Source organism: Ascaphus truei, chromosome 6 (genome assembly GCF_040206685.1).
Source record: "Ascaphus truei isolate aAscTru1 chromosome 6, aAscTru1.hap1, whole genome shotgun sequence".
Classification (NCBI taxonomy): Eukaryota; Metazoa; Chordata; class Amphibia; order Anura; family Ascaphidae; genus Ascaphus; species Ascaphus truei.
Genome location: NC_134488.1, coordinates 125,207,565 through 125,220,791, shown reverse-complemented (window position 1 = coordinate 125,220,791; position 13,227 = coordinate 125,207,565). Strand labels below are relative to the sequence as shown.

Below are 13,227 nucleotides of genomic sequence, written 5' to 3'. Positions count from 1 at the left end.
ACACACAATCCCCCCCCCCACACACACACAATCCCCCCCCCCACACACACACACACACACTCAATCCCCCCCACACACACAATCCCCCCCCCCACACACACACACAAACTCAATCCCCCCCCACACACTAACACAATCCCCTCCACACACACAACCCCCCCCCACACACACAATCCCCCCCCCCACACACAAACACAATCCCCCCCACACACACACACACAAACTTAATCCCCTCCCAACACACACACAAACTCAATCCCCCCCCCCACACACACAAACTCAATCTCCCCCACACACACACAAACTCAATCCCCCCCACACACACACAAACTCAATCTCCCCCACACACACACAAACTCAATTCCCCCACACACACACAAACTTAATCCCCCCCACACAAAACACACACTCAAATCACACACACACACACACACACACACACACACACACACACACACACACACACACACACACACACACACACACACACACACACACACACACACACACACTTTCACCTGGGGGGGCGACATGCTCCGATCCCCCAACCCCCCATGCTGCTGAAAACTGGTGCAGGAAGCAGACAGGAAGAGGAGGGGCTGTCTGTGTGCAGAGAGAAGCCCCGGCCCCTCTGCAAGACACCGACACATAGAAGCAGCAGCACGGAGCTTCTGGCCGCCCGTACACAGCGCTGCCCGCCCCCAGGTTTCCCTGCAAGCAGCTCGCGCCCCCCCTATATAATCTTGCGCCCCCCAAGTGGGCGCGCCCCACAGTTTGCGCACCGCTGCTCTAATAGACTGTAAGGTTGCCAAGTGTGGGAGCTTTCTTTGGGGTGTGGGGGTAAGGGCTTGCATGATGGTTGTACTTGCCCTGGGGACTGTGGTTAGGCCTTCCAGGGGGGAGTGGGGTGGTGTTATGGGTTCACCCTTTTTTACATAAGGTGCATAGCAATCAGAGCCTCTGACAGATTTCACATGGCCCAGGACTAGATATATGACTGCCGCCCCTGGGTCGGTGGTCTTGCGAGCCTCCACCCATTTCCCACCTAGTGAGCCCCCTTTTCTATTTCCCTCCCCCGTCCTATGTATTTCTCTCCCCGTCTCACTCTTACCCCCTCTCTCTCACTCCCCCTCTCTTAAACCCCCCTCTACTCTCACTCACCTCCCCCCTCCATTAATTACCCCACTCTCACTCAATCCTGTTCCCTCAATCCCCCTTCCTCACACTCATTCACTCCACCCCTGGCCACACATACAATACCCTCCACAATAAATATCCTCCCACAAAGTACATATCAAAAAAACCCATACCCATAACAAAAAAACCCACCACAAATACATACAAAAAAACTTTCCCACACCCCAAATACATACAAAAAACCCTCTGCTCTAAATACTGTACGTTCAAACCCCCCTAATATTTTTTTTAAAAAACACCCACAAATACATACAACACCCCACCCCCAAAATATAAATAACCCTCCTTTCCGACCACCCAAATACAAAAAAAACCTCACCTCCAAATACATACAAAAAAAACCTCACCCCAAATACATACAAAAAAAAATCACCCCAAATACATACAAAATCTCCCACCCCCTAATACATACAAAAAAACTTCACCCACCATATACATACAAGAAAACCCCATCCATCATATACATGCAACCCCCACACACTCCAAATACAATAAAACAATACATACAAACCTCCCCAAACACATTAAAAAAAAAACACCCAGAAAATACATACACAACCCCTCTCCCTCCCTCACCCCCCAATACATACAAAATACAGACTTACATTCCTTGGGAAGTGGTCTCCGACCCCTGGAGCCCTGGCTTTCCCCAGCTCTGTGGGCCTCACTCATGCTGCTGCACACCAACATCATAGAGACCCACACATGCCGGCGTCAGAGGCTTGGCGTTGGGACATTGTCAGTGATGTAGGCCTGCAGCGGGGGAGAGCCGGGCCCTGTGGCGACAAGAGGACTGGGAGCCGGACAAAGAAGTTGAGCCCCCATCAGCCACCGGGCCCAGGTCACTTGTCCCTGCTCTGCCCCCCTCCCCTCGGTGGCCCTGATGGCACTGCTTTACTAGGGGCTAGGATGGCAAAGGGGGTAGGTACTGCACTGTAATTTTAATATTAACCCCTTTGTTACACTTTGTCATAAGGTACTGTACTCATTAAAACCTGTACATATTTTATCAGTTAATTGCATTACAATGTAATCACCTGTTTTATGCTCGTTTGGCTACTTATATAATTTCCCATTGATTTGCCAGTACATAAATAGGGATATCAAAACTTGCTGCTCCTCTCTCTTGAATTTATTTTGTAGTTTCCTTTTGACGAGAAGTCTTCATTCTCTTCCTTACTTCTTCTCGAGAACGTGGTGGCTCACCAGCTTCTTCCAGGTCTTTTGTTTTGCCATCTCTGAGAATTGCTTTATCATCTTAAAGCAGCTTCCTCTGATGTTCCTGTTGTCCCAACTCAGACATTCTCTTGGCCACATTAGCACCTGTGTTCGTTTTTTCCCCCGGATTTTTTCGCCATTTTTTTCTCTATAGAAAAAGTGATTCACAAGTTAAAAGTCCAATAGGACAAAGATTCTTAACACAGAATGAAACACAAGCAAACATGTGTGGATGCTGTCATCAAATTAGCACACAGGGCCGCCAACAGGGGGGTCTGCCGGGGCTGAAATCCCGGGCCCCCTGCGTGGTCGTGCCTGTTAATATATATATATACATAAAAAGTGTGGCTGCGGGGCACCCGTGGCAGGTATCTCTAATGGCAGTGCCAGAAGTTAGCTGGGCTACGCTTCCGGCGCACCCGGCATGAGAGGGAGGGCCAGCGCGTGCGTGAGCAGCCTCAGCGTGGGACAGACAGACAGTTGCCTGCAGCAGGGCGAGGCCGGTGGCAACTGCTGTGACCTGCCGTTGGGGCCCCCGCAGGACCGCCACCTCCTCAGCCACCGCTCCCCGCTGCAGCACCACCTCCCCCGCAGCCATCCCCCCCCCCCCCCGCAGCAACGGCCCTGCCACAGCCACCGGCCCCCCCTGCAGCAATGCCCCCCACATCAACAGCCCTCTGCAGCCACCACCACCCCTCGCAGCCAGCGGTCTCCCGCAGCCACCAGGCCTGACCTGAGACTATCCCCAGTGTAAGGTCTGATTTTTATATGTATTGGGAGTGTATTTTATATATGTATTGGGGGGTTGGGGTATTTTTTATATGTATTGGGGGTCTGGGGTATATTTTTATATTATTTATTTTATATATTTATAAAATATTTTACCAGGAATTAATACATTGAGAGTTACCTGTCGTTTTCAAGTATGTCCTGGGCACAGAGATAAGACAAATAATACATGTTTACAAATACAGTTACATAAATGAACAGGGCATACATTATATACAAGACATTGCGTGCACAGTTAAAGAAAATATATATTATGGGCGTATGAAACAGTTGCAGACCAGATTAAAATGTGAGACAGCCTTACATTTGAAAGAACTTAAACTGGTGGTGGATGTGAGAGTCTCTGGTAGGTTGTTCCAGTTTTGTGGTGCACGGTAAGAGAAGGAGGAACGGCCGGATACTTTGTTGAGCCTTGGGGCCATGAACAGTCTTTGGGAGTCTGATCTCAGGTGATAGGTGCTGAATGTGGTAGGGGTGAGGAGCTTGTTTAGGTAGCTGGGTAGCTTGCCCATAAAGAATTTAAAGGCAAGACAGGAAAGGTGAACTTTGCGCCTAGGCTCGAGTGATGACCAATCTAGTTCTTTGAGCATTTCGCAGTGATGTGTGCTGTAGATGCATTGGAGAAAAAAACGACAATATGTATTGGGTGGTGGGGGTATATTTTTTATAAGTATTTGGTGGAATTTTGGGGTATATTTTATATATGCATTGGGGGGTTGGGGTATTTTTTATATGTATTGGGGGTCTGGGGTATATTTGTATATGTATTGGGGGAGGTTGGGGTATATTTTTATATTATTTATTTTATTTATTAATAAAATATTTTACCAGGAAGTAATACATTGAGAATTACCTCTCGTTTTCAAGTATGTCCTGGGCACAGAGTTAATACAAATAATACATGGTTACAAATACAGTTACATAAATGAACAGGGTATACATTATATACAAGACATTGCATGCACAGTTAAAGAAAATATATATTATGGGCGTATGAAACAGTTGCAGACCAGATTAAAATGTGAGACAGCCTTACATTTGAAAGAACTTAAACTGGTGGTGAATGTGAGAGTCTCTGGTAGGTTGTTCCAGTTTTGTGGTGCACGGTAAGAGAAGGAGGAACGGCCGGATACTTTGTTGAGCCTTGGGGCCATGAACAGTCTTTGGGAGTCTGATCTCAGGTGATAGGTGCTGCATGTGGTAGGGGTGAGGAGCTTGTTCAGATAGCTGGGTAGCTTGCCCATAAAGAATTTAAAGGCAAGATAGGAAAGGTGAACTTTGCACCTAGACTCGAGTGATGACCAATCTAGTTCTTTGAGCATTTTGCAGTGATGTGTGTTGTAGATGCATTGGAGAAAAAAACGACAATATGTATTGGGTGGTGGGGGTATATTTTTTATAAGTATTTGGTGGGATTTTGGGGTATATTTTTATATGTATTGGGGGGTTGGGGTATATTTTTTTTTATATGTATGGGGGGTCGAGTTCTGTTTATATGTATTGGGGAGGTGGGGGTATTTTTATATGTGTTGGGAGGACGTGGGGCTATATTTTATATGTATTGGGAGGGTCTCATATTTTAGCATTGTGTCCTGTATTTTTGGACACACCACCTGGCAATCCAAGCTGCCGCCCCCCCCAAACAAGCCACCCTGCAGCCATCGGCCCAATGCCCACCTCCCTGTAGCAACGTCACCCCCTTTGCAGCCATGCCCCCCGTAGTAGCAGCCACGCCCCCCCCCAGTAGCAGCCAACAGCCCCCCCCCCAGTAGCAGCCACCAGCCCCCCTGTAGCAGCCATTGCCCCCCCCCCCAGTAGCAGCCAACAACCTACCCCAGTAGCAGCCACCGGCCCCCCAAGAGCACCCACCGGCCCTCCCTAAGCCATCCATCGGCCCACTGCCCATCCCACAGCCACCGCCCCCCCACAACAACCCCCCCGTAGAATGCCCCCCCTTAACAGACACAGCCCCCCCTAAACCACCGGCCCATCCCGCATAAACCGCCCCCCGCAGCCACCGGCCTTCTCACAGCCACCGGCCCACCCCGCAGCCACCGGGCCTGACCTGAGACCATCCACAAGGTAAGTCTGATTTTTATTTGTATTGGGCGTTTATTTTTTACATGTATTGGGGGGTTATATTTGTATATGTATTGGGGGGTGGGGTGTATTTTTATATGGTAGGTGCGCTGTGGGCTGGGGAAGGGCCCTTCTCCTTTTATTTTTCCTGGTCCCCATGATTTCTGTTGGCGGCCCTGTTAGCACACCAGTTAAAAATGCTAATTTCTGGGCAATTTAATTATCAAACTATTGTTTGGTATTATACGAGCCTATAAATAAGTCCAGTTTCCCCTGACAGTCGTGGCACCGGCAACAAAGTTGTCCAGAAAGGCGGCTACTCTCTGTCACAATGATCACTTAAAGTCAAACAAAAATATAAATACTAAATATCACTTCAACTCTCACATTGTTGCAACTTGAATAGAAATCCAGTTAACATAATATCACAAACCGCTAAACACTTCCATGTAACAGTCTCATTCGTAACCAACTGCGAAGTTGAAAAACAAAAGCGCACAAAACGTATTATTCTCGCGAAGCCCGTTGATGTATGAACAGTTCTACTGACATCGTGGATAACGTGGGAAACCAATCACAAACCTATTACGCATTGAATAATTATCACCTGCTACCTGGAGGGTGAAGTAAATCTACAGGTTGTGAAGTGGAGAAAAAGTGCGGTGCCCTTTTGCATGCGTCCTGATTTTAATGTTTCATCGTTCAAATTACCCGGTTCTTTATTGTGGCTCAGTTGATTGAGTATACTTATTACTGCAAATGTTGAGAAAACCCAGATGGCGGATGAGAAATTGTATTTAACTTATTGTGTTTCGCTGACGGATAGAGAACGTATTACGATTTTTCTAAATTCAGAATGTTGTAAATTTTGATTATATCTTTTTGTTTCTTGCTAAAAGCCGCCGATTGGGGTCAGAACCCAAGTTGTGATGTTATGAATAAAACAAAACTGTCCATGCACACATTATAAAAACACTCATCCAACAATGCGGTATAAAATATAGCGTTTTCCTGGTTTACTTTGTTTCATAATTAATAAATACTGTCTGTTATCATAAGTGGCCTATCATTGAAAGAGTGTATGGGAATAAGGAGTGGGTTACATTACACAGAACTGTATAACACATGCATGCATGTATATATTTATTAATATAGCACCTCTATTTACATAGCACTTCACAGCAGTAACATGTGACATAATAATATAACACATAATGGGAATAAGTGCTTCAAACTTAAAAGTAACAATAGGTAATGGAGTCGCTGCCCAGAGGAGCTTATCATCTAAGTGGCAAATAGGAAGAACATACAGAGACAGCAGAAGGTGGTCTGAGTCTGCAAGGGGTCAACATCGATGAATAAGTTGTATAGTATCAACCATGGAACTACCAATAGGTTTGTTCTTAGATGAGTCTGAAAGGTGGAGAGAGGGTGCTAGTCGGATTTGAAGGGAAGGGTATTCCAGAGGTGTGGGGCAGTGATTGAGAGGTTTTAGGTGGGAAAGGGCATTAGATACAAAAGGGGTAGGGAGAAGACATCCTTGAGCAGAGCGTATTGCTTTAGCAATAGCCTCGGATTACAGTACATTGAATAAGCTAAAATACAAACTGGCACTGCCTTGTTATTGCTAAATACTACGGAAGCTGCAAAACACCATTCGACAGCATCAGCCACGGGGACGGCAACATGCAATGAAGGAGCGGGGTCTTGATCTTTTTTTTCACGCGTCATAGGAACAGTAAGTCTTGCTACATCTATATGTACTAAGCTGATCTACAAACTAAAGACTCATTAAAAAGACAAAATTTATAATGAGAAACATAAACAAACATAAACTAAACACTCAAGAAAAAGACAACATTTATAATGAGAAACATATTTATTGAGCAGATTATACAAACATAACTGACACATTATAAATGTACAACAGTATATACTGTAAGTATATATAAGATAAAGCTGATGGAGATTGGCAATACATTGCGTGAGATAAATCTAAACAAGAACCCAACACAATGTTTTATTGCATCAATACACTCTAGGAATCAGATTACAATCAGATAATTATACATAACATTTTACCTGGGGTTTGTCTAAAGTGGTCACTAAGATTCTGTTTATGATTATTAAACATGTCACAGGCTCTTGCTTATGTAGGTAGTTGCGGTAAATTAACCCGACACAGCCCCTGGATTTCCCATTGCTAATTCATTGCCGGTCAATCATTGCAGTTCGGATACAGTAGTAAGAAAGGAGCAAGTGTGTGTGTAAGTGTTTGTGTAACTGTAAGGGTGTGTATAACTGTGTGTGTACCAACCAGTGTGTACTTGTTCCAAGCTGTAAACTCTGTTGTTAGTTTTCGCACCATTTGGGATCTATGCATTTGCCATCATAGCGAACATGATATCTCTCACACTGGCATCCTGGTCTACACGGCTCTACGCATCGTGGTTTATTACTACTTTCATTGTCACCACATCCGGGTTCTTCACAGGGCCGGTAGCAAGCTACAAAGCGCTCATTAGATGTGCATTGAGCACAATCCCTTCCCGGTATGCATCTTTTAGACTCGTAATGTTCTAGAACATAGCCTTCTTTGCAACCACATCCAGGCTGACATTGATCAGGATTACAGCTAATACGGTCGCCGCCACAGCATTCAGGACAAGGTCTGCAGCGGAGATAAAATCTCTCATTGATTCCACATCTACCCTCGGGTACAACAGGACCATGACCACCACCAAAACTCGCTGCGTAGACAAAAACGGTAACAATTAGAAACAGTGAAAGTGAAGTGAGCAAAAAAAGCATTAAAAGTTCATTTATCAACGTGATGCAATTTTCATGATGTTTTTTTGCATATATTTAAGCAGCAAAGCTGGATACGTTTTCAGTAAAGAGTAATAATACTGTAGGTGGTCTAAATTGAGTAATTGTGTAAAGAGTGCAACATTTGACTTAACCAATATTAGGGTTACATATGGGTGTGATTATTATTATAAAGATACACCCATTGAAAATTTGTAACGTTTTTGGGATGTTAAGATTTAAAATAATAATCTGGATACAACACAATAACAATGCAATGTAACTGTAACTGGTTTTTTTATGTCCTTTACACAGTAGCATTTATATGGTCCCTATAATAATACGAATAGTGTGGAGTTTTAGAGCAATTGTTTAAGACACATAGGTGTAAATATAAAGTGGTGCAATTCTCCAGGTGTATCAAGGACAAAATCCTACTGATTTCATTGTAATTATGTTTGTGTGATACATATTAGATTCTCCAGAATTGCACTACGTTTGCAGGTATAAATATGGCCTTTAAGGTTTATGCAGGGCTATGAAATAACTGACAGAAGGATAAGAACAGGATATACTGTATTAGAAGGCAATCGACCAAACAGTTTGTGCCTCTGAAAGTAATTATAATAGTTATAAACCTTGGGGAAAAAAGCATTTTTCCAAGCGGTCACAGAAATTCTCTTGTTGCAATAATAAAATCATACAAGTAGAGTGAGATTTATGAATGTTATTTGGAATTATTCTTGGCATGTTATTAAAGTCCCAGTAAGATATAGCCTAGGCTATATACAGTATATAAGGTATACAAACATTTGATGTTAATTGATGGCCAATGTCCAGATTATTCCAAACAAATTGTAGTACAGTGTCATTTGACACATGGGATGTGTCACCGAAGACGCGGCAGAGAGCAAATAAGGGAGTTACAGAGGCCTCATGCCCCCTAGAAATTCTCGCGCCCCTGGGGGTGTGCCACCCAGTTTGTGCACCCCTGGTCTAGGCTATAAATATAAGGTGTACAACCATTGGATGTTAATAGATGACCAATGTCCATATTATTTAAAATTGTAGTACTGAGGGACCCCAATGCATGAAAAGAGAGAAAAATACAAAACACAGCATAATACTATTAGATATTTGACAGCACTAAAGAGTGCTGGAAGGAACCCTCGGAGATAGGTGACATGAAGATAAGTGACAAAAGGGGAAGTACATTTATTAAAAATTATAATAACACACAGTATCAAATGTGCAACAGGAACAGCAATCTGACTATTGCACAATATAGGTCCAATGGTGGTCTGCTGCAAAAAATAGAGCCCTACATAATGGATGTAGGTATGATGTACGCAGTGGATATGTTTAAGAGAATATCCTCTCATCAATGGCAAAACAGACCCCGCAATGTGTAGCTTCTCAGACCAGCTGACGGCGGCGCGATGATGGAGCTGGAAAGTGCTGATGTCTGTGCTGGTCCCTCTTACTGCCGCCTGTCGTTTCCACAGGCTCAGCTCTCTCATCTTGCGAGAGGGGTTGATGCTATTTCTGTTACGCTGGTGCTGCCCGCAGACCAGACTCGTCCCTTCTACTGAGGTGGGGACGTATATGTGCACGCACCCGCAGCAGAAGGAGCGTGTCCGGAGTGTGGTGTTTTGGCATTGCCAGGCCAGGTGTGAATGGGTGTAGCAATACTTGCCGGTACCGGTACTGAAGAAGCGAAGTGTTTGCCGTTAGCCAAAGTCGGGGAGAGAGAGATCCGGAAGGTCGAGGTCCAAGCTGAGGTCGAGGGATGGAAGAAGCTGCAGGGTCAAGTGGGAGCCGGGATCCAGAGCCAGGTAAGTTCGTCCGCCAAGCCAGGTCGAAACCTGAATGCACAAAGACAAAGGGAATGCCAGAATAGACGTCTGTAGCAGAGACTATGTCGAGCGATGTGAGAGAGGCAGGACAGGCATTAAGTACTGTGGCTGACCAATGGTTAATGGAGGCAGGCCTGGAGGAGCACTAGGAGCAGTCCAGGATTGGTTTCCATAATAGGCTGCCAGGTGATAAGGTTTAGGGTTAACTAGTAACCAGCGTGTGGGAGGGAGGTGTGGCTTCACCGCAAGAGCAGTGAATAAATTAGCTGGTGCTGGAATGTGTTCCGTAACGGCAAGGTATGCGCGCGCAGAAGCAACGGCAGGCAGCCGAGCACTAACCCTGCGTGGGACAGCAACAGCCCGATGAGGAGGAAGCCGCACAGCCACGGGAGTGGACAGAGGTGAGGGGAGGTCATGTTGTGACCGACGTGACCCCTGAGTCCTCACAATTTCCAGTATCAAGTAAGTTCAGCTAAAGGCTGTCAGTGCGTGTCAGCTTCAATGCACTGATTCAGTAGGGCTATGCAGGGCAACAAAGACTAACCCTACGCGTTTCGAGAGATCGCTCTCTTCATCAGGGGTGTAATGTGGCAGAGTGCTTACTCTGTTCCTAAATAGTCCATGTAATCAACTTAATACCTGTTACACATGTGTAAATCAACCACACATGTGCCATTGATCATAGTTACTTAACAATGAAATCTCTGGGCTTCTAAAGATGGTAAAAAAAACATGGTGCTCTGGCGTCGCTACATTGACAATATTTTGTTTATTTGGAAGGGAAGTGTAGAAGATTTAGAATCTTTCATTTTATATATAAATAACAATAATAATTTACAATTTACATGCAAATGTAGTCCGACGAAAATAGAATTTTTGGATCTAGAATTGTATATCACTAATAATGAAATTCATACAAGAACTTATTATAAAGAAGTTCAGGCTAACACTATCTATTGGCCAGAAGACACCATAGTCCTACAGTATATGGCTCAATAACATTCCAAAGGTCCAATTTATTCGTTTAAAAAGAAACAATTCTGACATTGGCAACTACAAAAACAGGCAATAGATTTGAAATCCAAATTTCTAGCAAGAGGGTACAGAAATGAACTTTTGGATGCCAATATAGAACAAGTCGAACAAATGATCAGACAGGATTTACTCAAATATAATAAAAAATTAACCAATATTTCTGAGAATGTAACAATAAAAATACAAAATATACTGTGACAAGCGCTATACCTAAATTAAAACTATACAGTGCATATGTGAATTAATTAGTGCAGTGCACAACTAAAGCAGCCTGGTAATCTACTGAGGAATATCCCAAAATAAACCTCAAAACAAGAATATAAATACAAAAATAGACATAAACCTGGCGCATGTGTAAATACAGTGAATTATTGTGAAATTATATTAAAGTCCAAATATACAGACTATTGTTCCCAATCCTGAGTGGTCATCTGGTGATAGATGGTATCAAAATCACAGTTCACAGAGCAAAGAGTAAACAGTCCTCCTCACGATATATTCAACCTGCAGATGTATGACATAAAGCAGAGAAACAGGACATTGCGCAGTATATCTAGTTGCCAAATGTGCCCTTATGATCAAAGCTCAATGAGATGCCTACTTACTAGAAGTAGATAGGATGCATGCAGGGGAGAGAATCTGTACTTGGAGCCTTCTGAGTCCCGGTCGCCTCTGGTGTAACACGAACCCCTCGTGGTATCCTCCGCTTCCGTGGACGTCAGGCAGGTCTCCCTTTCAGGAACGTAGTTTCCTGGATCAGCTTCATTATTCCTTTAGCCTCTTATTTCCTCCAATGGGGAAAAAAGAGGGCAAAGGATTGCGCAGTATCAAAAACTTTAATGACGCCTACCTAAAACAAATAAAATACTCACAAAAGACGGTGAGTGTAAAAACAAAGAAGTGCCCGACCAAGCACAACCCAAACGCCGCACTCAGTCTTTGAATGTCGTCCTCGGTGCCGCGTATACCTCGCGGGATTCCGGCGTGGTTTGGATGATGTCACCGTCTCCTCTTCAATGACTAGCAGCTTGAGTGTGTGGGGCAGTACCTCTTAGGCTCCTCCCTACGCGTTTCGTGACGGAGAACGTCACTTCGTCAGGGGAAGGTGGAGCCTCATCTATTCCCGTGTACAATATATAGCCCCAGTTTAACCCCTCGTATACAGGAGCCACTTTTGGCCCGCGCCGGAATCCCGCGAGGTACACGCGGCACCGAGGAGGACATTCAAAGACTGAGTGCGGCGTTTGGGTTGTGCTGGGTCGGGCACTTCTTTGTTTTTACACTCACCGTCTTTTGTGAGTATTTTATTTGTTTTAGGTAGGCGTCATTAAAGTTTTTTATACTGCGCAATCCTTTGCCCTCTTTTGTCCCCATTGGAGGAAATAAGAGGCTAAATGAATCCTGAAGCTGATCCAGGAAACTACGTTCCTGAAAGGGAGACCTGCCTGACGTCCACGGAAGCGGAGGATACCACGAGGGGTTCGTGTTACACCAGAGGCGACCGGGACTCAGAAGGCTCCAAGTACAGATTCTCTCCCCTGCATGCATCCTATCTACTTCTAGTAAGTAGGCATCTCATTGAGCTTTGATCATAAGGGCACATTTGGCAACTAGATATACTGCGCAATGTCCTGTTTCTCTGCTTTATGTCATACATCTGCAGGTTGAATATATCGTGAGGAGGACTGTTTACTCTTTGCTCTGTGAACTGTGATTTTGATACCATCTATCACCAGATGACCACTCAGGATTGGGAACAATAGTCTGTATATTTGGACTTTAATATCATTTCACAATAATTCACTGTATTCACACATGCGCCAGGTTTATGTCTATTTTTGTATTTATATTTCTGAGAATGTGTCCGTTTATCACGCAGTATAACCAAATGGCACCTAATATAAGGAGCATTTTCAAAAAACATGGGCCAATATTAATGAAAGACAAAGAACTAGTCAAAATATTACCAAAAACACAGAAAATTATATTTACAAAAGCACTAAATTTAAAAACAAAACTGTCATCTAGTTGTCCATTACATTTTCTGCACTAGATGTACAGCGTGCAGATACAGTACCAACAGCATGACTTCAAGTCAAACGTCACGTCCCGTGTATACAAAGTCAAAAATACAATTCGATTTTCCAGTGAGTATGTCATCTACTTACTGTTATGTCCCTGTGGTCTGCAGTACGTGGGGATGACGACCAGACAGCTCAAAAGGAGACTCTATGAACATATTTAT

At 44.2% G+C, this 13,227-nt stretch overlaps 1 protein-coding gene across 3 annotated transcripts in view; it reads right to left on the bottom strand.

Moving 5' to 3' along the window:
• LOC142497840 (serine protease inhibitor swm-1-like) overlaps positions 1 to 13,227 on the bottom strand; it is a 135,196-nt gene that overhangs the window by 56,109 nt on the left and 65,860 nt on the right. Inside the window, exon 4 of one of the 3 annotated variants that reach the window (XM_075606203.1) lies at positions 7,288 to 8,033. The exons of the other annotated variants lie outside the window; for them this stretch is intronic. Within the exon in view, the coding sequence (XP_075462318.1) occupies positions 7,636 to 8,033 (398 nt within the window). The 3' untranslated portion in view covers positions 7,288 to 7,635. Of the gene's footprint in view, positions 1 to 7,287; positions 8,034 to 13,227 lie in introns of those variants that run through there. 3 annotated transcript variants of the gene reach the window in all.